Source organism: Lampetra planeri, chromosome 1 (assembly GCF_965212315.1).
Source record: "Lampetra planeri chromosome 1, kcLamPlan1.2.h2, whole genome shotgun sequence".
NCBI lineage: Eukaryota > Metazoa > Chordata > Hyperoartia > Petromyzontiformes > Petromyzontidae > Lampetra > Lampetra planeri.
The window spans coordinates 4,451,034-4,475,452 of record NC_136107.1 but is presented as its reverse complement, the minus strand read 5'-3'; the positions used below and the strand labels follow the sequence as shown (position 1 = coordinate 4,475,452).

The window sequence follows — 24,419 nt, the reverse complement described above, 5'->3', positions numbered from 1 at the left end:
TTCCTTTGTCTATGCGCCCAGATTATATGTATGCTCCAAGCTCGTGTGCTGTTTCATTCAGACTCTGTCGCCTCGACGGACCTGGTTTTCACCTGAAGACGGCTGCTTGCGTTGTGGCCGAAACGTCGTGAGAATAATTTTATTATGTTTTATTTTTATTCTTTTATTACTTCCCTTCTACGTGACTTTACCGAAAGAACCAAGAAGATGATGGTTTCCATGTTACGGGATTCTCCCGGTTGAATATTTGTGGATTAAAAAAAAAAACACTCAAATCTTCAATTCGAAGATCGCACAGCGATCGGGGTAAGATGACCGCGTGTTCAAGGACGCCCCGCGGAAGCGGACATTACAGATCGACTTCCGAGGTCCCTTCGACTCTGCCTCGTATCCGCACTCGATGATGCGCCTCCTCACGCGGACAAAATTCCATCTTTGGGGCTGACGACGCCACGAGAAAAACCCCGACGAGAGATGAACAGCATGAACCGCGGAGTGGATACCGAGAGAAGGCGAACGAAGGAGAGAAGCAAACAGCGGAGGAGGTGGTCGCAGTGAGATGAAATCAAGTAATTGTTCAGAGGACAAGGCTGAACACGAGCAACTGGGGAGAAGAAGTAATGGAAAAGAATGAGGGGGAGGCGTTTGCCGAGCAGTACGATGTTACCGGCTGACGAGCACAAACAAGCAACATCACGTGCATCGAATCCTGCAGTCGATGGGTCTTGTGGACCCCACAGTTTCGGTGCAGCTTTTGTTTTTAAGCGGGCAGCGTGGGAGGAGGAGGGGGGAGGGGGAGGGTGGAGGAGGACAGGGCGCACTCGGAAGCTCATGAATTTCAGATTCGCGTCCACTCCCATATTCTGCATGGTTCTGTGGTCAGTAATTGTGAAAACAGCCGACATAAACTCAGCCTGCTCATGTGTGCCGCCAGCAAATGGAACTGTGCCCGGACGGTAGGCCGTGCTGTGCCCGAGTTGCGGTACAAACTTACCGCACGTTTGAGTTTAGCAAAAAATTACTCGGGGGAAAAATGCGGAATACAAATTCTGCAAGGCCACCCCGAACCCGGCACCCGCCACCATCCATCCCACTACCCCACACCTAGCACCACGTGACCTGCACACCACAGTAAGTGGGGCATTGGGTAAGGCACGTGACGGTTCGAAGGGACGATGGCTTCTGGTCGACACTAACAAGGGAGTGGCAGTCAAAGGACGGAACGCGCCGGAGAGGACGTCCTACCGTGCAGACGGAGCGATTTAATCAGCTCGCGTGCGAGGGGCGAGGTGGATTTTTAATCTCGGGTCATTGAGAGATGGCGACTTGGGGAGGCGTTCGTCCGGCAGCGGATAACGACGATGACGGTACCACCATCACCGCCCTCTCCACACACCTCGAGATTATGGAGATGATTTTGCTGCTATGGATTACCACTTGAAAAGCCACTTGTTTGAGCTATCATTTGTGGCCAGGTCGCTTCTGAAAAAGAAGCTAATAACTCAGTGGGAGGCAATTGCATGAACGATGCTATATAAAATGAAATTATTATTATCTGGAAAGATTAAAAAAAATGTTTTATTTGTATATCTTTTTTTAAATGACGTGTTTACCTTTCCTGTACTGTGCACTCCTATAGCGTTTCTGTATTGTTTTTCAATCTTGACTTAAAGCTTTCGTGACTGCAGGAATTTATATTCTTTTGGTCTTTCGATAAAGTCACGTAGATAGGTTCAAAGAAAATAACAAAAACAATAACAAAAAAACGACGACATTTCGATCACGAAACAAGCGATCGTCATTTTTTTTTCCTCCTCACGACGATCGCTTGTGTTATGATCGAAACGTCGTGGTTTTTTTTGCTATCTTTTTGTTATTTTCTTTGAACCTATCTACGTGACTTCACCGAAAGACCCAAAGAATACGAATTGTTTTTGTTGTCACTTTATGACCCCGTGCCCCGAGCGAACATCTGTAAACAAGAGCCTTACAGTTCATCGGATTCCTCCAGCAGAGTTTAAATGAAGATTCTGATTCTGACTCTGCGCATCGCTCCTCTTCCTTCCCAGGGCTGCGCGCTCATCCTCAACGGAATCAGCCAGGGCCCATTTGTCGGCCACGGCAAGAACGGCATCCGCGTGTGACCCCTCACGAACCCCACCTTCCCAGCCCCCTGTATCTCTCTCTCTCTCCTCGCTCTCCTTCATCTCTTCTCCCCCCACCCCGCACTTCCAGACCCTGACAGGCCGGGCTGCTCATCAGAGTGCTCATCGCGGGAGGTTGCCGGAGCGGAACGCCACGGAGAGCGAATCGGGGCCCCGCCATTGATCTGCGGCCACCCAGGCCGACCCCGTGGCCGACCCGGGCCAGTTCTAAAGAGTGATGGCCGCAAGCGTCCATCCGCGTTCAGAATTGCGGCACATCACTCCCGCACGCTCTCTCTCTCTCTCCCGCACGCTCTCCCCTCCTCTCTCGCCCTCCCTCCCGCTACCCCCACACGCTTTCACGAGAGAGATTTGTGCAAGGATGTAATGCCAAACGCCAAATCATCGTAATCCCCACCACCACCACGGATCCATCTCTCGCTCTCCTTCTCTCTCGCTCTCTCTCTCTCGAGTTTATCAATTAGAATAGAATAGTGGATGATACTGGTCCATCCCATCGGCCACACGACCTTCTGGGAGTAATTTAACCCGACGCAATGATGAGACGTTGAGTGTCTACACCGGTCCAGAGTTTGCTTACATGAAACTAATGTTGCTGATAAATAGACACTCTCAGAAGGATGTGTGCTGAAAGTGTAAGTCAGAAATGAACTCAGCTGGACGGGAAGCTTCTGCCCCCCCTCCCCTTTTTGTTCAATGCAATTACGTGCAGAAGTTGATGAAAATAGCAGGGTAGGAATGGGTAAAACAAATTGGGGCGTTCGGAGGCTTTGTAGGGACTCCTAACCACCCCCTTAAACACTTCCACGAATAACACAGTGAACGGGCTGGAGGGGCAATTCTGCTCCGCCACTCGGAAAGGGTAAATTAGGCCACACCTCTTACCCCGCCCTCCAGCCCCCCCCCCTCCCCCAGCCCCCCCAGTCAGTGGTTTGCTCGCTCGTGTAAATGTTGATACCGTTTAGAGAGATCCCTTAGGAGGCAGCAGCGGAGGGAGCGCGAGAGAGCGCGAGAGATCGTTACTGGGGAGACGGGCTGATGAGAGGTGAAAGTTCCAGTGGGAGAGAGGGGAAGGGAGAGCCGTGTGTCGGTGTCGGGTGGGGGGAGGAGCACGCCCGTGTGTGGGGGAGTGGTGCTCCAGCGGTGAGCGCGCTGAGCTACGAACCTGGCGAGCCGATTTCGATTCCCGCTCGAGGCAAACACGAGTATTCTTAGGTTTTTTCGGTAAAGTCACGTAGGAAAAAAATTACACTTAATAAAGTAAAATAAAAATAAAATAAAAATCACGACGTTTCGGAGGCAACACAAACACCAGTGACGATTATCTGATCCGGTCTTTGGTGTCGCCTAGGTCGACTCAGCGGTGTATAAATATCGCCACTGGGGAGACAAAGGCGGTTGGGCGTGGTGCTGCCCGTCACGGCCTTCACAGCACTTTGCCTCCCAACAGCAAGTTGAGACTATACGCGGGATCCTTTGTCTTTGCCTTGCACGTGTGCATGCGTCGCTGTGTGCGTCCGCGTGACAGACGGCGGAGCGACACCCACACACACACACACAGAGGAACTCGTGCCTGTGCACAGGTGCCCGCTCGCTCCCAGGGGACGCTTCATCCCGTGCCAATTAGGCGCGACGCGCGCGCACGTCGCGCGCCTGCTTCGGCCTCCGAGACCTAACCCCCATCCCTCATCTGCCACTCGCTCACTCTCCACTCCCCCCCTCACTGGCCCGCTCGAGAGACAGGGCGAGAGTCTCTATGATGGACCGGCCCACATGGCCACTGCGTCCCAGCAGTCTCCCTGATAGCACGAGTGGAGAAGCCATAAATAAAACATGTCAACGCCCTCCGCTTGCATCGCACACGAGAGTCAGCGCGTCTCGTCAGCCGCGTTTACCCGTGAAGCCGGACTACTTTCACGAGCCACGCTGACCACTTTCTCTCTATTTAACCATCTCCCTGCCCCGCACCCCCACCGCCACCCACTGCCCCCCCCCCATCCTCCCCCTCCCAATGTTAACCACTCCGCCCCCCATTCAGTGATAGTGACAGCTGCCCATCACGACACTAAAGCTCAACTGTTTTTATTTTTCGATTTAAAGCTTTCGTGACTGCAGGGATTCATCTTCTTGGTTCTTTCGGTAAAGTCACGTAGAATGGAAATAATAAAATAATAAAAGTAAAACATAATAAAATAATTCTCACGACGTTTCGGCCACAACGCAAGCAGCCGTCCTCAGGTGAAGAACAGGTCTGTCGGGAAGACAGCGTCTGGGGTGTTTCATTCAGACGCTGTCTTCCCGACAGACCTGTTCTTCACCTGAGGATGGCTGCTTGTATTGTGGCCGAAACGTCGTGAGAATTATTTTATTATGTTTTATTTTTATTATTTCCATTATTTCCATTCTACGTGACTTTACCGAAAGAACCAAGAAGATGTTTTTATTTTACCAGGTAAGGCCCACTGAGCTATGCAGCTCTTTCTTTCTGAAGCAACCTGGCCACACATAATAGCTCGACGAAGTGGCTCATCGCGTGGAAATTTATAGCAGCCAAATATTCAAAAACGCATGTTGATTCTTTCTACATGTGGAGGAAAAAACCGGAGGACCCGGAGAAAAAAACCCACACGACCAAGGGGAGAGAGACACGCAAAATATACAGCAGGCGTCAGGGTCGGGATCGAACCCAACATCTCCTGTATACCAGGCGAGGTAGTTAACATCATCACCTGCCCGTGCATCCAGGCGTCAAGTATGTTCTGCTGCTGCTGATGCTGCTGCTGCTAGTTAACCCCCATGAGAGCCTGGATAGAGTCCCAAGACACCGCTTTTAGGAGGGTCCTGCTACATCGGGAGGTCTGGACAAATTTCCATTCCTGGAGTGCGTTGGACGAAGCTGGGGTGACCAATCGGAGGAAACTGGAGGTGGCCACAGAAATGTAGTACAGCAAGTGGGCGAGTGAATCCATCTGCGTGCCATTCCGGTTTCCTTCCGCACGTCAACGCTGAGAGAGAAAACAGTCTGCATCAGCAGCAGGCCATGCTTTCCCACCTGATGACGGACGCTTGTGTTGCGCCCGAAACGTCGTGATTTTTTTTTTCTACGTGACTTTACCGAAAGAACCAAAGCGTAATGGATTCCTGCAGTCACGAAAGCTTCAAATCAAGATTGGCCAAAACACCCCATTGCAAGACCCTCCTGAATCAGCCACGTGGAGACTCTGAGGCTCTCCCAGATAACGAATTATGTTATGAATATTATTAGCATCGTCATAATTGTACATTATTTGACGATAACCATCAGACAACTGGGAAATTGTAGGACATGCAGAATTGTGTCAGACACAGAATTATTCATAGTTAATTTCAGTCAGATTTTAATGAGATATTACTTTCGAGCCTTTGACAACGCGAATGAAAGCCCTTTTGAGATATACCTCATTATAAAAATATATGCACTTAAATGTATATTTGCATTAAAAAATGTCATGATTTTGTTTCACGCGCTAATGCCGTCTTACTTTTGTTTTGCCGAACTCTGTTCTGCGGTCCAAGTCTCCCTTGATGAGAGTTTTGGCAGGAAAAAAAATGCCACCGACACCACCGCCACCACTGCCACCACTGCCACCACCGCCACCACCGCCACCACCGCCACCACCGCCACCACCGCCACAACCACCACCACAACCACCACCACAACCACCTACACCGCCACAACCACAACCACCACCGCCACCACCGCTACCACCACCGCTACCACCGCCGCCACCGCCGCCACCACCGGGAGGAATTCATCAAGACGCGATCTGCTTCAGCCGTCTCACCAACTGGGAATGTTGTCCAAAGTCTACACGGACTCTACACCAGCTACTAAATCAAGGTCACATATCCCACCCCCTGGACCCCACCTACTGCATGATGTTTATTCATGGCGCCACGTTGATCTTAGACAAATTCGTATGATTAACTGCATGTGGTCGAAACCCGGATTCAAACCCAGGTTCTCAGCGGTCGGCCGCTACGCTGTTCTAAGCTCTCACCTACCCGCCTTAAACATCAACAAAAATCGATTCGCACATTTTATTGAGATCCAGAATCGTTAAACAGCGAATATTTCCAACCCTAAAAGAAATCCACGTTGGCCTCACGATCCCGGCTCACGTCAGCAAATGATGACCTTGGCATACATCGCCTCGTTATTCCTACGCAGCCCAATTACAGCCTGTCCTCTCGTTCTCGGGGTGCTCAACAATTCACATTACATTACAAGGCGAGCCGTACGTAAGATCAAGCTATAACGCAACTAATAAATACATTGTAAAGGAGTCGCTCAGTTGCTCACGAGACAACTGCGACGCTCGCAATCCAAGGAAGAAGTCATTCTGCGTGCGGTTTCCTATTCAACTGAAACCGGTGGTGCTTCCATTAAACCAATTTTTGCTGAAATATATCACTCCGAGCTGTGACTCTGCACGATGACGGTGCGGGGGTTCACTGCAATGCTTGTGGGAGGGGTACGGGTACGAGGTGGTGGGTGGTGCTGGGGAAAGGGGGGGGGGGGCTGCTCTCTGCTTGTGCAGCATCACACCTTGGGGTGCAGCTGCGCCCAGCAAGCGAACAGCGCTTGCTTGCAGAGCCGCGAAGGCTGCCCACCGTCCGCCTTCCCCGTGGCTCCACTCACCGCCTCCAGACCCGGCTCCCCCGCGCTCCAGTTGAGGCAGCACACGGGCGCTTTGCCCGGCCGCCTCACATCGGGATCGCTGCTGCCTGCGAGGGTGGGAGAGTCGTGGGGGCGGGGCGGGGGAGGAGATGGGGTAGTGGTGGTGATGGTGGTGGCAGGCAAAAGGAGCGGCGCTCACAACAACGAGCGGTAGTGCCGGGCGGATTAAAACGCAGCGAGGTGTGGCAGAGTCGGAAAGCACATGAAGTGCCATATTAATAAAAAGTGTGCCTTTCCGGGCCCTTCCCCCCTCAACCATTATATATACGGAGTGGTAGCTCTTGTAATCTCTCATTTACTTGATACAGCTATCGTGGCTGTGACGGTTCCACCTGAAGACGGAAGCTTGTGTTGCCTCCGAAACGTCGTGATTTTTTTGTATTTAACTTTTATTAATTTTAAATTTTTACCTACGTGACTTTAGCGAAAAAACCTAAGAATATGAATACACATGAAGTGCACCTAGCCTGGTACATCAGTCAAGCGCAGCGCGACAACCTCAAAGCTTTTAACAAACAGTTCGGGCATACGGAGGGGGGGTGGAGGGGCAGCTTCAACACTCCCCACACAGCCCCGCTTCATGCCCATGTGCGAGTCTCCGCGCTGATTGCGTGGTACGCGCGGTTTATTTAACCACTTTAATGGGGAGTTTTTTTTTATTTGTTTTCCTTATTGTGTTTTTTTTCATGAATGCATCTGCGTAGAGCTCTCCTCTCTCTCCTTGTGTGCGTCTCTCCGAGGCCTTTATTTAAAATGTCACGGCAAAAGAATCGGGCCGAGAATAATGGAGCTCGGAGCTCCCCGCAAAACGGCGTGTTAATCGGCTCCCTGTGATATTAAAATGTCAGGAGCTAATCTGGGTAATTGCTTTTTAACTGCTGTCATAATGCCGTTTGGGAACGTGACAGAGAGGCAGATCTTTAATGTCAAACGCCTGATAATTCAGACGGGGAAATTGCGGACGGAACACGATGGGACGGCCGTGCGAGATCAGCTGCAAATGTCAGCGGGTGGCGAACAGGCCAAGCGCCGGGGCGCAGTACGCTCGATGATGATGATGCGTGTACTGCGTGTGTGTGTGTGTGTGCTGCGTGTGTGTGTGTGCTGTGTGTGTGTGTACTGCGCGCGTGTGTGTGTGTACTGTGTGTGTGTGTACTGCGTGTGTACTGCGCGTGTGTGTGTGTACTGCGTGTGTGTGTGTAATGCGTGTGTACTGTGTGTGTGTGTACTGCGTGTGTGTGTGTAATGCGTGTGTAATGCGTGTGTACTGTGTGTGTGTACTGCGTGTGTGTGTACTGCGCGTGTGTGTGTGTACTGCGCGTGTGTGTGTAATGCGTGTGTAATGCGTGTGTACTGTGTGTGTGTGTGTGTACTGCGTGTGTGTGTGTACTGCGCGTGTGTGTGTGTACTGCGCGTGTGTGTGTACTGCGTGTGTGTGTGTGTACTGCGTGTGTGTGTGTACTGTGTGTGTGTGTGTGTACTGCGCGTGTGTGTGTGTGTACTGCGCGTGTGTGTGTAATGCGTGTGTAATGCGTGTGTACTGTGTGTGTGTGTGTGTACTGCGTGTGTGTGTGTACTGCGCGTGTGTGTGTGTACTGCGCGTGTGTGTGTGTGTACTGCGCGTGTGTGTACTGTGCGTGTGTGTGTACTGCGTGTGTGTGTACTGCGTGTGTGTACTGCGCGTGTGTGTACTGCGCGTGTGTGTACTGTGCGTGTGTGTGTACTGTGCGTGTGTGTGTACTGCGTGTGTGTACTGTGCGTGTGTGTGTACTGTGCGTGTGTGTGTACTGCGTGTGTGTACTGTGCGTGTGTGTGTACTGTGCGTGTGTGTGTACTGCGTGTGTGTACTGTGCGTGTGTGTGTACTGCGTGTGTGTGTGTACACTGCGCGCGTGTGTGTACTGCGCGCGCGTGTGTGTGTGTACTGCGTGTGTGTGTGTACTGTGTGTGTGTACTGCGTGTGTGTACTGTGTGTGTACTGTGCCTCTGTGTGTGTGTGTACTGCGTGTGTGTACTGTGTGTACTGTGCCTCTGTGTGTACTGCCCGTGTGTGTGTACTGCGTGTGTGTGTACTGCATGTGTGTGTACTGCGCGCATGTGTGTGTACTGCGCGCGTGTGTGTGTACTGCGTGTGTGTGTACTGCGCGTGTGTGTACTGCGCGTGTGTGTACTGCGCGCGTGTGTGTGTACTGCATGTGTGTGTACTGCGCGCATGTGTGTGTACTGCGCGCGTGTGTGTGTACTGCGTGTGTGTGTACTGCGCGTGTGTGTACTGCGCGTGTGTGTACTGCGCGCGTGTGTGTGTACTGCGTGTGAGTGTACTGCGTGTGTGTGTACTGCGTGTGAGTGTACTGCGTGTGTGTGTACTGCGTGTGTGTGTACTGCGTGTGAGTGTACTGCGTGTGAGTGTACTGCGTGTGAGTGTACTGCGTGTGTGTGTACTGCGTGTGTGTGTACTGCGTGTGTGTGTACTGCGTGTGAGTGTACTGCGTGTGTGTGTACTGCGTGTGTGTGTACTGCGTGTGAGTGTACTGCGTGTGAGTGTACTGCGTGTGTGTGTACTGCGTGTGTGTACTGTGCGTGTGTGTGTACTGTGCATGTGTGTGTACTGCGTGTGTGTGTACTGCGTGTGTGTACTGCGCGTGTGTGTACTGCGTGTGTGTACTGTGCGTCTGTGTGTACTGCGTGTGTGTGTACTGCGGTGTGTGTACTGCGTGTGTGTGTGTACACTGCGCGCGTGTGTGTACTGCGCGCGCGTGTGTGTGTGTACTGCGTGTGTGTGTGTACTGTGTGTGTGTACTGCGTGTGTGTACTGTGCGTGTGTGTACAGCGTGTATGTGTGTACTGCGTGTGTGTACTGCGTGTGTGTGTACTGTGCGTGTGTGTGGACTGTGCGTGTGTGTACTGTGTGTATTTGAATGGGGAGTAAAATGGTAAATGTGGAAAGACGGAGCGTGGTGGGTCGCGAGGACGGGTTTGGAAAACCTGCCCTACTCCCCCCCGTCTCATCTCACTCTACCCCCTCCACGCACTCTCCTACTTCTCCCCTCTCATCTCACTCTACTCCCCTCTACCCACTCTCCTACCTCTCCCCTCTCATCTCACTCCACTCCCCTCCACGCACTCTCCTACCTCTCCCCTCTCATCTCACTCTACTCCCCTCCACGCACTCTCCTACCTCTTCTCTCTCATCTCACTCTACTCTCCTCCACGCACTCTCCTACATCTCCCCTCTCATCTCACTCTACTCCCCTCCATGCACTCTCCTGCCTCTCCCCTCTCATCTCACTCTACTCCCCTACACGCACTCTCCTACCTCTCCCCTCTCATCTCACTCTACTCCCCTCCACCCACTCTCCTACCTCTCCCCTCTCATCTCACTCTACTCCCCTCCACCCACTCTCCTACCTCTCCCCTCTCATCTCACTCTACTCCCCTCCACGCACTCTCCTGCCTCTCCCCTCTCTCCACTCCCCTCCACGCACTCTCCTGCCTCTCCCCTCTCATCTCACTCTACTCTCCTCCACGCACTCTCCTACCTCTCCCCTCTCATCTCACTCTACTCCCCTCCACGCACTCTCCTGCCTCTCCCCTCTCATCTCACTCTACTCCACTCCACGCACTCTCCTACCTCTCCCCTCTCATCTCACTCTACTCCCCTCCACGCACTCTCCTACATCTCCCCTCTCATCTCACTCTACTCCCCTCCACGCACTCTCCTACCTCTCCCCTCTCATCTCAACCAAGGACTTCTGTCTAAGCCACCCAGTCACCTTTGGCTCAGTGGGAGGTCTCTGATTCTCTTCTGCTGCCCCCATTAGTCTGGAGCTTGCCAGCCACTCGTGCTGTCGACTCCATGGCCTTGTTCAGCTTCAGGATCTGCCTCTCGTCTTCTCCATGGCTGACGGCCTCCCTCTAAATACGCCCAGTATTGTCGCACCCGAGCCTTGAGACGCGATATACTGTAAACCCACATTTGTAGTGGCCTTGTAAAATTGCATTAACTTTAATCAACGGCATTGCATCAACAATAATCAACCCCCAAATTCAGTTGGGTCTCACTCTCTCGAGCCACCGGCCCCCACCTCTCCCTCACCCCTCCCCTCGTGCGCCCACCACCAGAGCCGCGACAAACCCCCCACGACTCCCACACGACTGCCCTCCCCACCCCGACCGAGGCGCGCGATCGATTTGGCATCAATGTTCAAGTGCGACCCGCGGCGTGGCCTCCGCGCAATTCAGAAAACTGTTTCTCACCTCCACCGCCACTCCTCGCTGAACGTTTTAAATTAGCTGTGATTACGCACCGCACCAAGGGATGTGTATTACACGTTTTGACAATTACCATTATATAATAGTCCCAGCGGCCACACCGAGAAAATTACACACTTACAAAAAAAAATGTACCTAAGACTATTGTTACACTCCAAGCCAGCGGCGCGGCGTGAGCGAAAGAGCGGTCGGATATTGTGGCAGAAGATCGCACATAAATCGTCTTCCGTTCCGAATTCTCGTAACAAACTAAACTTGAACTTTTTCGTGATGAAGCTAGTTGTAATTCCTGGCGAAACATCGTACTCAGATTGTTATTGTTGTGGCTTGGCTCTCCAACACACCGGTGGTGCTGTACTAGTGACGAATTGGCCACGTTCTGTTTACGTGACAACCCTTATTAGTTGGCTGTGTCGGGTGGTGGTGGGTTTAACGACACATTTATATATGTACGCGATCTAACCCAACAAAAAACCCTCTATCATGGATTATATTGGTCGCGAAAGCCTACGTGTTAAACTCAACTTAAACTATTAAAAACTGGACCATTTCTCTTTTACCATATCATACTAATCATACTTCAGAGTGAACGTTGTTGGAGATCCTGTGATGTCGTTCGCAAGAGTAGGTCATCGTGTGACACCTAAAAGTATTGAATCAGAATCTACGTAGCAATCATCGCCACCTATTGCAAAACACGTAGCCGGATCCTCCTATATTCTTTTTTATTTCGGTAAAGTCACGTAGGTGAAAAAATAAAATAAAGTAAAAATAAAAACGAAATGAATTAAATCACGACGTTTCGATTGCAACGCAAGCAATCGTCACCAGGTGTGACAACCACACCTAAGTAATAGGCTTTTCAGAGAGTGTGTTATAGCTAGCAGTGTTTGCTAATGCACGCGAACCTTTCTGAGGGTGGGTAAAATATATGTAAAATTTGCACATTAAGTGTGACAATCGGCCGATAGACCAATACTATCTCTCACTTCGTTTGTGCAGATATGGAATAAACATATGGATGAGGCCATTGATAAAGCATAGGCGACCAAGAGCTGACACGTGGCGAGTTGCAGGCTTCAAATGACGTTTGAGAGCCAGAGAGAGGACCACGTGGTTTGGAGGATGTACGCAGCTCAGACACAATCACATCGACTGTTAAGAAAAGTCAAGTGGGTTTCGGCAGGACGCGTCGCTGGATGGAATGATGCAAGGCCGTAGCCATGGAGTCGACATTGGGGGGGGGACCAAATCTTCCAGGGTGTCTGGGGATCCCAACCCAGAAAAATATCAAAATTTGAAAACTAATTTCCTGCCTAAAATAAAAAAAAATTCACGAACACATGGGATAGACTTTTTTTTACAATAATGTCTAATAGTGTATTGTATTACATTGCTCTGTTTTAACTTTTTACCACTTCTTGTTTCATTGTATGTAATGGCAGAGATTAGGGATTAATAAAGTACAACCATAACCACAATCATATAAACATAAATCTATGCATTGATTTATATGAAGACAAGTCCAGATATTGTGGCCAAGGTTTAGCAAATTGTTGTTTTTATTTACATAGCATAGCAAAAACAAATTTTATAGCAATATATTGGGGGGACATTTTGAGCATTTAATAATATATATTATAACATATTATAATTATGGCCTTGGAATGATTGGCCGATGGTCGAGGCTAAGAACGGAGTAGCAGCCACCCCGGAAATGTGACGACGGAATGAGCTCGACGTTCAGGTGCGTGTTGCGAATGTAGCATCGCAGAACAGTGAGACATGGGGTGACAGGTCGGGGACCCCTTAATCCAGCAGTGGATTGTGCATGGCTTCTACTGATCATAATCACGTGACGAATCTACGCAGCTTAACCCCTATTTTTTTTGTCTTAATGCACGATGTTTAATACTCATCATCGTAATGCTGCTGCTGCTGATGATGATAATTCTGTAGCAACAATTGCGCTTGAAATAGCACCCGCCACACATCTTATCTCCATCTGCAATCCTTGAAATCGCATTAGCCTGTGCCGCTTGCCTTCATTACGCCAGATAACCCGGGCACTGATAAGGCGACGGGTCCATTCCTATTAGCGTCGCCGGGGTCTTATCGTTAATTACCACAGCAAGAGGGGGCGGGGGGAAGGGTGCGGGGGGCTGGCGGAGCGTCCTTGAGACGCCTGGGGTGCAGTGGGGGCTGTATGGGGGGGGGGGCTGTGTGGGGGGTGGGGCTGTGTGGGGGGAGTGGGGTGGGGCTGTGCGGGGGGTGGGCTGTATGGGGGGGAGAGGTTGTGAGGGAGGGTGGGGTGGGGCTGTGCGGGGGGTGGGCTGTATGGGGGGGGCTGTATGGGGGGGGGGGTTGTGAGGGAGGGTGGGGCTGTATGGGGGGGGGGGCTGTATGAGGGGGGGGCTGTGTGGGGGGAGGGGGGCTGTGAGGGAGGGTGGGGTGGGGCTGTGCGCGGTGGGGGGGGGGGCAGTATGGGGGGGGATGGGGTGGGAATGTGTGGGAGGTGGGGGGTCTGTGTGAGGGGGGTGGGTGGGGGCTGTGCGGGGAGCATGGGGGGGGGGGGGAATGTGTCGACGTTTAGTCAGCTCGAGTTGGGGTTGTTGGGGTGGGTGAGTTGTTCGGCGGCTGTGGGTTCGCTGGCTGGGTTATTGGGTGGGGTATTGGACCGGGTGGGGTGTGTGGGTCGTTTGCTTGGGTAGGGTGCGGAGATTCTTGTGTGGCGACCCTCACCACATTATTGCTGAGGGTCGCCACATCATTGAAACCATTGGGGTTTAGACAACAGGGCCGTACAACAGCATCCATTGCGATACTGTCCTGTACTTCCATGCTCCCCGTGAAGCGTGGTTAAACATCGCCCACGACTCGCAGTGGATCGGCCCGAGCTACCCGTTGGTGTACAACCAACCAGCTCAAGGGAGGGCAATTTTACCTAAAGACGCGTCAGGTTCACACAGCCACCAGCAGCAGCAGCAGCTGCTGTTTGGACGCGGGGGAGTTCGTTGATTGGCGCGGGGGGGGGGGGCACTTGGGGGGGGGGGCGGTGGATGGTTTGTGGGGGGAGGCTTGAATCGGATTGTTCGCTACAGCACGCGTCGTCGTGGTGGAAGCGACGTGCGGAGCGGATGGACGCGACTCGTTCCATCGTGGCTTTGGACGCGCTCGCTCGAGCGCTGCCGTAATCCCCCCCCACACTCCCCCGGCTCGTTAAATCACTCATTTACAAGGAGCGGTGGGGGCCGGAGCTATGGATGGTACCAAAAGGTTCTGTGACGACGGCAAAACAGACGGCCAAAATGTCCCCATAAATGTGTGGTGAGTTTTTGAAGAAGCCAAAAATCCAACTTTGGCATTTTCCATATCCGTTCAGGGTTCGCGCTTTTATATAATTTCGTAGATTGCTTTGCTCCAAGCGTCTCGTGCTTTGGGAGTGGATCGGTGGCGCAGCGGTTAGGGCACTGGCACTATGACCCTGACGGACAGCTGATTTTGATTTGTGGCCACGGCTAATATCAGTGGCTCAAGTACCACCGCAGCTGTTTTTGTTTTGACTTATTTGCTCGATTGATTGCCGTATTTTTTTGCTCTTATAATTTTGCTAATCAAGGTGACCTCTTGCAAATGGGACTCTATCCTGGTCTCTCTTGAGTTCTCACCCACGCGGTTAAAAAAAAGTACATTTCACACTTGAACAATTATCTCCGAGCTGTGCTTGGAACTGACCCAACGTAGTGAAGTATACTCAGGTAGCCCCCATATCTGGCACAACAAGAGGCGGCCTTCATCCAGCAGTAGATATAGCACGATACGTCGTCGCCCTTACCCAGCGATGGATTGACCGAAGGTCGGTATACACATTCGCATTACATCTGTAGACGGTCATTATATTGTCTTCATAACTTAAGAGTATTTGGCTGTATTAAATGCTCACGTTGATAAGCCACTTCGTTGACCTATCATTTGTGGCCAGGTCGCTTCCGAAACAAATATCTACAGCTCAATGGACCTTGCCTGGTAAAATAAAAATAGGTTAGTTAAGAAAAAATAGTTTAGTTTATAAGTTGGTTACATTTTGTAAATCTTCTCCAATCGTGTTTTTTTGTACGAATCCAGTTTGGCGTTACAACCTTTGCGTGACTTGCCGTGGTATATAACTCGGCTCTGTACGTAGAGATCACACGCGTGCGAGGCAGGCCCTGTTCGTAACTCGACGGTCTGTGTACGATTCTCTACAATGCCCCCCCCACCCCCACCACCTCTTTATCAGCCACGGTGGAAAATGTGTGCGGGTGTCTGGTGAGCTGCACGCTTTTAACGCTCGAGCGTAAATCAGCGAAGCCCCGAGCCGAACCTAATTATCTGTGGGGCACATTACAAATAAGCGTTGTTTAGTGGTTGTCTGATGAACGTCCCAGCGAACAGGAGGGGGGCGCCGTTAAAGCCATCGGCCCACAGCTGCTTAATCGGTACCTCCAAAGGCGGGGAATGCTAACAATGGCTTTCTTGAAGAGATGTAATCCTAGATCACGAATGTGTGTGGCAGCAAGGTCACCGTGGGAGCTTCCTTTGGGACAAAGGCCGTTGAGTAAGAGTAACATAGTATCCCAATAAACATGGCGACGTCAGGAAAACGTTAGAATGTGGTTGGAACCGTTGATCCAAAGTTGGGACAACGTTCAACCAACATTCAATGTTTATTGGAATATTAGACAATATGGTTTTAGGGTAAATTCCGGTCCAGAACTTTCTTACTTGAAAAAAAAATGCTGCTGGATCGTAATATTGGTTTGGAATGCCAAGAGAGAAATTGAATAAATATGTATTTGTTTATATTTTGATGACTGGGGAAGAGCAGAGAAGAACGGCTGAGCCTATAGAGAATGGTGTTTGGGGCATCATTGTTGTCTTTGTCACCGTGCGGATCAGAGAGATGGACGGTTAGTAAGCGCCTCGAAAATAAGTTGCTGGCATTTGAGCCCAGGCGTCTATGACAGACGCTCGGAAATTTGTGGCAAGACGGGAGACTCAATTGCACAAGTCTGGAAGATTGTTGTCGATGTGAGTTGGCAAAAAACGGCTGCGCTGGGTTGGACACGCGTGCAGGGTGAGATGCAGGAAGGGGGGGGGATAGCCGATACAGACGCTGGAGTGGTCTTCCTGAGGTCCGCGACTGAGAGGATTAGACTGTGAGCACAGATACATGGGTCTGTGGGTTCCTGTTTGAATGTATGAGTTCCTAGGTGAGTCTATGGGTTTTTGTTTGAGTCCAAGAGCAGATGGTGGGATGACACTGCCAGGGCATAGCTGGGATGTCGCTGAGTATATCTACGAATTTTGAATTTTTTAAACATTATTTTGTACAGAGAGCTAACAATAAAGTAAAATGATACGTAAATAGACGAATGTGCCGCGTGTCTCTACCGTGCAGCAGCTGCTGTGGGATCTGAAGGTGCAGTCTACTGGGCATCTGTGAAAACTATTTGAGATCTGTGAAAAAGAGCTTCACACCTCAAGATAACATCTCATTCTTCTGCGGTGGGTGGTCTCAATCGCCGTGGCCACGATGACGTCTCGATCTCGACCTGAGAACCCGAGGGCGGTTAATGAGCGGGCGCGTGAGAGACTCACAGGCGAGGCGCGGCGCGTTGAGGCGGTAGGGGCCGGGAAGGTGCGTGACGCCACGCACGCGCGCGCACACCGCTCGCCACAGGTGCTGCGGGCGGTAGAGACTGCCTAGCACCAGGCCATGCAGGTAGATGGGCTCCAGAAGCCGGCTGAGCAGGGCGCCCTGCACGCCCAGCACGTTCCATCTGCACAGAGACACACGCGCAAGACAGAGATCCCACCCACCGTGTAGCCTTAACTGACCTGTCTAGATTTGAAGTTTTCGTGACTGCAGGGATCCATCCTCTTTGGTTCTTTCGGTAAGGCCACGTGGGTATGAAATAAAATAAATTAAATCTCGACGTTTCGGGCCCAACACAAGGGTCCGTCATCAGGTGGGACAACCACAGGAAGAAACAATTTCTGAAGTGGGCAAAAGGGCTGCTGTAACAGACCTGTTGGGTCAAGTGCTGTTCGTCAGTAGCACATGTGAAGGCCGGAACTGTGGCACACGAGAGGGTGGGAGGCCAGCATCACGCACCCGACCGCCTTTGCCTCCCGAGTGGCGATGTTTATCCACCGCACCAGGTACTCACTTTAGGCTTAGTCGACCTAGGGGAGGCCCATGACCGGTTCAGATAATCGTCACTGGTGTTTGTGGGCGAATCGAACTCGGATCACCGGGTTCGTAGTACAGCGTCGTGCTAACCGCTAGACTCCCGCTTCCTCCCGCCCCCACCTCACCAAACACACCCAGACACGCACGCACGCACGCATCGATAACAACGACAACGGTATAAATACTGATAAGTGTGGGAAAGGTGGTAACGGTGGTAAGGGGCCATCCATTTAGTACGTACGCCTGGAGGGGGAGGGGGGGGGGTTAACCCAAATACGTACGCTTCGGTATGGGGGGTCTACTGACAATGTACGTACGCATAGGAAACGGGGCGTGGGGGGGGGTGATGCTTCGATAATCATTTGTCTACATTGGCCTTCAACTGAGTTAGATAGTCCGGCGGTGGACTGTTTGCTTCAACACGTTAATATTATTAATCCTTGATCGTTTCTGCGTGGATTAAATATCGGCCGTTCTATAGGATTCGAGGGGGGGGGGAGGGGGTGCGTCAAGCGTACGTACGCAGGTGGGAGTGGGGGGTGTAAAAAGTACGCGTGGGTACAGGGAGTGGGGGAGGGGTCAAGTTTTGACAGATTTTTTTCGTACGTACTAAATGGATGGCCTCAAAAGGCACAGCCCTGCTATTGCTTGCTCATGCCACTGCTCGTGGAAGGGAGGTCGCGAGATGGAACTGTAGAGACAGCCGTGTGGTTGAGAAGGACATCGAGGTAGCCAGGTTCGTAGCCTAGGGCGCAGACCACTGCACCACCGCTCCCCATCTTCAGCACCACGGACAGCACCTCGTACGCCCGTGTGCAGGACCGAGGGCCATGATAACGTCGTTGTGAGAGATGGAAGCATGCGTGTAAGTTTTCACCAAAAATCGGATGGAAAAAAACTGATTTCAGTGGGTAAAGTACGTGTTAAACGCGTATGCAGGGGAGTTTACTGGGCTCAGAGGAGGTGATTTACACATATACAGCGGTGCTCTGTAGCACAGTAGAATGTGGATAGAAAATGTGTTGGTTAAATCGAAACTTGTCAAGACCGACCCAGACTGGTCAGTTTACAAGAGATCTCGCAATGCATTATCAATAGCAGCGTCAACTATCTGTAGAAGCAGGTGAGAACTCATTTCGACGACATTCACCTTTGTAAGGGGGAGATCTGGGTTACATTTCAATTAATTCTTTACTTGACTAAAAGAAAAAAAGTTCTCACGAAGTAAACCGAATAAAAATTACAAGACAAACTAAATTACGAAACTACTGAATCGTGGCGTCCGCCTATATTTTAACGGCATTATCAAAAAATAGCAGGCGGCGTTAAATAAACGTTTACCAGCGTGCGTTGCAGCGATGCCAATCGGATCCTTCGCCCTGGCAGAATACCCAGGGATTTTGCCAAATCCACTTCTTGCGCTGTTTGTCCGATTAATATTTTAATTTGCGCGCCGCTGTTTACCCCTGAGTCGCTGAAGCTCACGGCAGCAGCTCCCGGCTGAGCGAAACATCACAGGAACAGCAGCAGCCGCAGCCGATGTTGATTTGAGCCCAGTTCCGCGTGAATGTATAAAAGAAAAGTAATTCACTGCTTCTTGGTCCATCCACTGCTGGATGGATGCCTCACTGCACCGTGTTCCTTGTGGGGGTTTTATGACCATAGGCTGTTCAGTGCGGGTTGGTCAAATAGGGAAAGCGGGAGTGTGGGGGGGGGGGGGCTATCACTTGCCACGGATGTTAGCCGTTGGCTCGGGAATTGAATTCAGTTCATCGTATTCAAAGACTAGTGCGCTAACTGCTGTGCCACTACTCCACCTTTGGTTATAGGCTATTTATTAATTTATAGAGCTATTCATTCACACTAAAAATACACATTCTCTATGCCCTGCAAATATCGTTTGTCACGTTGAGATTTTTTAAATTTTATTTTCAGAGTTCGAATTTCAGCAAAATGTATTGATAAACTACATTTAACATGAATATAATGGTAATATTTTCTGATCGGGCTGAGACCATCAACCCACTATACAGGTTTCTCTCGCCTTATGCGAGAGATGCGATCCGAAACAAGAATAACCCGTAAAAACAAAGTTTTTCAATATAAATCCTTTATATGCGTGGCGGCTAGAGTCCTCTCGTCCTCTGGCTTGAGATGGCTGCCACCTATGGGTCAGATGATTGCATTGCAGCATTAAGCAATTGGTAATTAAATATAATATTTTTGTCCTAAAAAGTGTAAAATTTTGGGAAAAAAATTTCACGAACATTAATTGTCACGCACAACGAGTCTGTGCGGAAAATATCAGCTCGATTGGATCACAGGAAGTGGGTTTAAAAACGACCGAAATATTTGCACGGTCCTAAGCAAGCAAGCAAGCAAGTGAACTTAATATAAAGGATTTTAAAAAAGGGCACAAAGCGAAATCTCGTAGCATAGACCACACAGTCACCCAACGCACAAGGCACCGCACGTGACAGCTGCCTGCCGAGTAGAGCACGCAATGCTCAGTGTTGTCCCCTGTCTGACTGCGAGATGTTAACTACCTCGCCTGGTATACAGGAGGGCCATCGGTTCGATCCCGACTGTGACGCCTGCATATTTGGAGATTGCGTATCTTTCTCGCCGTGGGTGCATGGATTTTGATTAGGATCCTCCGGGTTTTTCCTCCACATTGAGAAACATCCGTTTCGAGTATTTGGCTGCTATACATTTCCACACGATCAGCCACTTCATTACCACATGTGGCCAGGTTGCTTCTGAAAAATATCTCTATTCCTCAGTGGGTCTTACCTGGTGAAATAAAAGTAGTGATAGTTTTTGTTGACAGAAAAAAGGGGAAAACCTATTCTCATATTTTGGTCCTGGCAAAGGAGGTCCCATGATGTAGATGCTCTCATTACTCTGATAGTGCATTGTCTTTTAGCGTCCTCTGTTCTAACACCGTTTTGAGACTAGGCTAAAAAAAAACTGTCACTGGTGTGGACCAATCAGTTTCAAAGACAATGCATATACTATCAGAATACGTTTTTTGTTTGCATTCTGACCACAAGCATTGTGGTTAATGCAGACACGATGATTCCTTGTCAAAGGTTTCAGTTTGGTGTTTTAACATCTTAACACAACTGTTTTGTTGCCAAAAAAAAAAAAGGGAAAACATATTCTGATTTTGGTATTTAGTTTGTTGACCTGCCCCCCGCATCTCCGATTAGCACGGTTGGCTAAGCACGTGCGAAAGAAGTTCAACGTACATACACCCCGTCACCCACTGAGATCCCCTCTATCACCACCTCTCTCTCCCCCATCGTGACGTCAAGAGATCACCTTGAGGGCGTCGGTTAGCGCCGTGCACGTTGCGGCGTTGAGCTCACGCGAGGCGTGCGATCCACGATCTCTCCACCTCTTCATCCGCCCGCCGCTTTGCAATATCCCTCGTCTCTCTCCCCCTCCTGCCACCCTCGCCAACGCGTGCCGGCAAGCATCGCAAACAAATCTGCAATCTCTCTCCAAGCCTTAAATGTATTTGCTCAAGTGCGAACCCCGGATTATAATGGGACCTTATGGCTTTGGCTTAGGGCATCCATGCACTGCTCCGTCCCCGTCCCCCCCCCCCATTATTCTTCTCTTCTAACCAGTGGCGGCTCCTGCAAAATCTCTCAGGGGGGGCAAAGGTCTGGATGATTGATAAGGATAAGGTCCAACCATGCAATGGATAAATTAACAGCTTAAGCATGCAAAGGCAACTTCACTTCTTTAATATTAATGAAAAATAAAGTGACTCTTACAATACATCTTGTTTGTTTCTAAACTCACTATTAAAACAAACCACTCAAGTTTATTTTATTAAAGATTCCACTAGGTGGCGACAAATTATATTGTTGGACGAAACGTGCTTACGTATGATGCCGTAAGCACGTATGATGACGAAAGCACGTTAGGGCGAGCCCTCCCGGAAGCCATAGAGAATGCATTGCAGCGCCCCCGTTCGAAAAAAAACATCTTTGAATGTAAGTCTATGGGGCCACTCGGGGCGATTCTCAGCTGGAGGGAAATTGCCCAAAAAGAGGCGGTACTCCACAGAACGTAGCATGACGCTGATTGGACTATATCCAGAGGCACAGTGACGGCTAGCGTGACTCTGTGGTTGAATGACGTTGGTGGTGCGTCGCCCAATCGCCCTAATGAAGAAACCGCCCCTGCTTCTAACCTATAAATGTCATTGTTTGTCTGTCTGTGTGTGCGGCCCGACACTTGCGAAGGATTTGGCTCGCGAATCGTGGGCTTGACGGAAGAAAAAAATAGCCGGGTTCCACGCCACAAGCCCCTTGCTGAGCCACCGTTATTTTCTGATTTCGCGTCCGTCACCTTTAAAGTGGTTCAATTCGCCATTTAGTGCTGTTTTAGGTTATTTATTTATTAGCTAGCGCGCGCTCGACCATACCAACTCACACGCGTTCCGTGGGGGGGGAGGGCCCCTACCAAGTCACACGCGTTCGGTGAGGGGGGATTTCTCTTTCGTCTGGACACACGGATTCACAGCTCCCTTCAAACATACATTTATCTTATTTCTCTCATTTCTATTGCTGAATTTTTCAGAATACAGTGTACACATTAACCAATGTTTTATGACAGTTAATAGACACCGTGTAACACGCTTTTTTCCCTGGGTACTAACTGTCATATTTAATTTCCTTAAGACAATAAAGTACAGCCATTGTGGCTTTTGCCTCGTAAACTTTCCTCTTGCGAGCAGGACTTTACGTCACTAACTATTTTCAGTGTGTTTAGTTTAAATCTTGACTTAAAGCTTTCGTGACTGCAGGAATTCATATTCTTTGGGTCTTTCGGTAAAGTCATGTAGAACACATTTTTTTAAAAACAAAAAACTACGACGTTTCGATCGCAACACAAGCAATCTTCATCAGGAGAAAAAAGAGGGGGAAAGCTGCTGAACCAGGCTGTTTTAGAGGTTTGAAATGGGTGTAGCCCAAGGGTCATAAACGAAGTGGGTGGGGCTAGTGATGTTAATGTGAGAAATTTGGCACAGATAGACTTCTCACCATGTCTAAAGGCATCCTTTCCACTACAGAACAGGAACTGGAGAAGAAAGTGTACCCAAACATGCAACGACACTTTCAAGATGTTAGCTGGCTACGGGAGAGGGCTATTTTGGCTCCAAGAAATGATGCTGTTCACAGAATCAATTCCATGCTGTTGCACAAATTACCTGGAGAGAGCAAGTCCTACAAATCTATTGACTCAGTGTTGGCCCATGATCAAATTGTTCACTATCCAGTTGAATTCTTGAATTCTCGACAGCTCCCGGGTGTTCCTCCACACAACTTACTACTAAAAATTGGGGCACCTGTTTTGCTATTCAGAAACTTGGACCCACATAGACTATGCAATGGCACAAGGTTAATTGTCTAAGAATTAAATTCTAATGTTAACGAAGCTACAATCATTACAGGCAATTCTAAAAGTGTCTTTCTCCCTCGCATACCTATGATGCCAAACGACACAGTCTTTCATTTTAGGAGGCTTCAATTCCCCATCCAGCTCAGCTTTGCAATGTCCATTAACAAGGCGCAAGGACAATCTTTAAAAGTGTTGTGACTGAATGTGTCAACTCCGTGCTTTTCTCATGGCCAACTTTATGTTGGATGCTCTCGTGCAGGAAATGACAAATATTTACATTACTTTGCACCAGCAGGCAAGACCAGAAACATCGTTTACAAAGAGGCTATTTGATAGCGGGGGATGCGGCTCAGCAATAAGTGGCAGTTTCATTATATTAGAGAGGCCCTATTTTGTGTTTCATTACATTGGAGAGGCTCTTGCTTTGGTTGGGGGCGCGTCTCCCCTCCCACGTGTGCTGCTTTGCCCCACGCCTGCTGTCGGCCGGTGCTCGCTGAGCCGCGCTCACACCTCGCTGCCCTGTGTTGCCTTCACATCGCTTCCTTCCCGGGTCTCCTGCCTGCACCCGCGCCTACCGGCCAACATTTCGGTGGCATGGCTGCCAGCGGTTGTTTGCGGCACCGCCCGCGCGCTGTTCTTATTTCGCCACGGCCATTGCCTGCCCTACCTCCTCCCTTCTACCCATTTACCCGATTTATCTATTACAAATTATATATCGACTGTGCTTCCTCAAGCGCCTTACTATTCCAAAGAACACAGGATGAGATGTTACTATCCTTTGTGCAAGCACTTCCAAGAGTTCATGAACAGTGAGCCTGGTGAAATTTGGGGAGCGCATCGTCAGTAGTGACCCTTTGGTTCCTAGGGTGTTTCGGCCTTTCACACTATACACCCTCCCCAAAGGCGGCCAGCGACAGGGTGATCAATCCTACGCTTGCGTCCCATTCCCAATTAGTCATAGGAGTTGCCTTGTTGTTGATAGCCACAGTACCGTTAAAAACAACAGTGATACAAACTACAGTACAAATACTTACGTCTTTTTATCCCATTAAGCATTTACTTATGACTCGTAACATTCAATACAACATGAAGGTATATCATACAAGTGAAGTATGACCTTCACCTTTTGATGACAGTGTGCTGATCCTCCAAGGTGCATTAACAATTGTTTGCATTTTCCTTCTTCAATGGTTCTTTCCCTAACATTACGTACATAGAAAACTAATCTTTACAAACTGAGTTGGTAAATAGAAAAGTTCAAATGGGTGTGTGTAAGTCGATGTCTGTGTGTGTAAGTCCATGCGTGTGTGTGTGTAAGTCGATGTGTGTGTGAGTCGATGTGTGTGTGTGTGTGTGAGTCGATGTGTGTGTTTAAGTCCATATGTGCGTGTGTAAGTCGATGTGTTTGTGTGTGTGGGTCGATGTCTGTGTGTGTTTAAGTCGATGTGTGTGTGTAAGTCGATGTGTGTCTTTTTCGCCGGGGCAACGCCGGTACTTCCCGCTAGTATATTATATACGTGTATGTGTGTTTACATGTGAGTGTGGGAGCGGTAGTGTGGTGGTTAGCACACTGCGCTATGTGCAGTGTGCTAACCACCAACACCAGTGAC

General features: G+C 49.9%; 1 protein-coding gene across 1 annotated transcript in view; it reads right to left on the bottom strand.

Annotated features, from left to right (window-relative positions):
- Positions 1 to 24,419, bottom strand: part of LOC144723148 (double-stranded RNA-specific editase 1-like) — a 77,669-nt gene that overhangs the window by 3,302 nt on the left and 49,948 nt on the right. Inside the window, exons 11-12 of the mRNA XM_078601715.1 lie at positions 16,797 to 16,978; positions 6,754 to 6,932 (exon numbers count right to left, since the gene is read on the bottom strand). Coding sequence (XP_078457841.1) covers positions 6,754 to 6,932; positions 16,797 to 16,978 — 361 coding nt within the window. The remainder of the gene's footprint in view (positions 1 to 6,753; positions 6,933 to 16,796; positions 16,979 to 24,419) is intronic.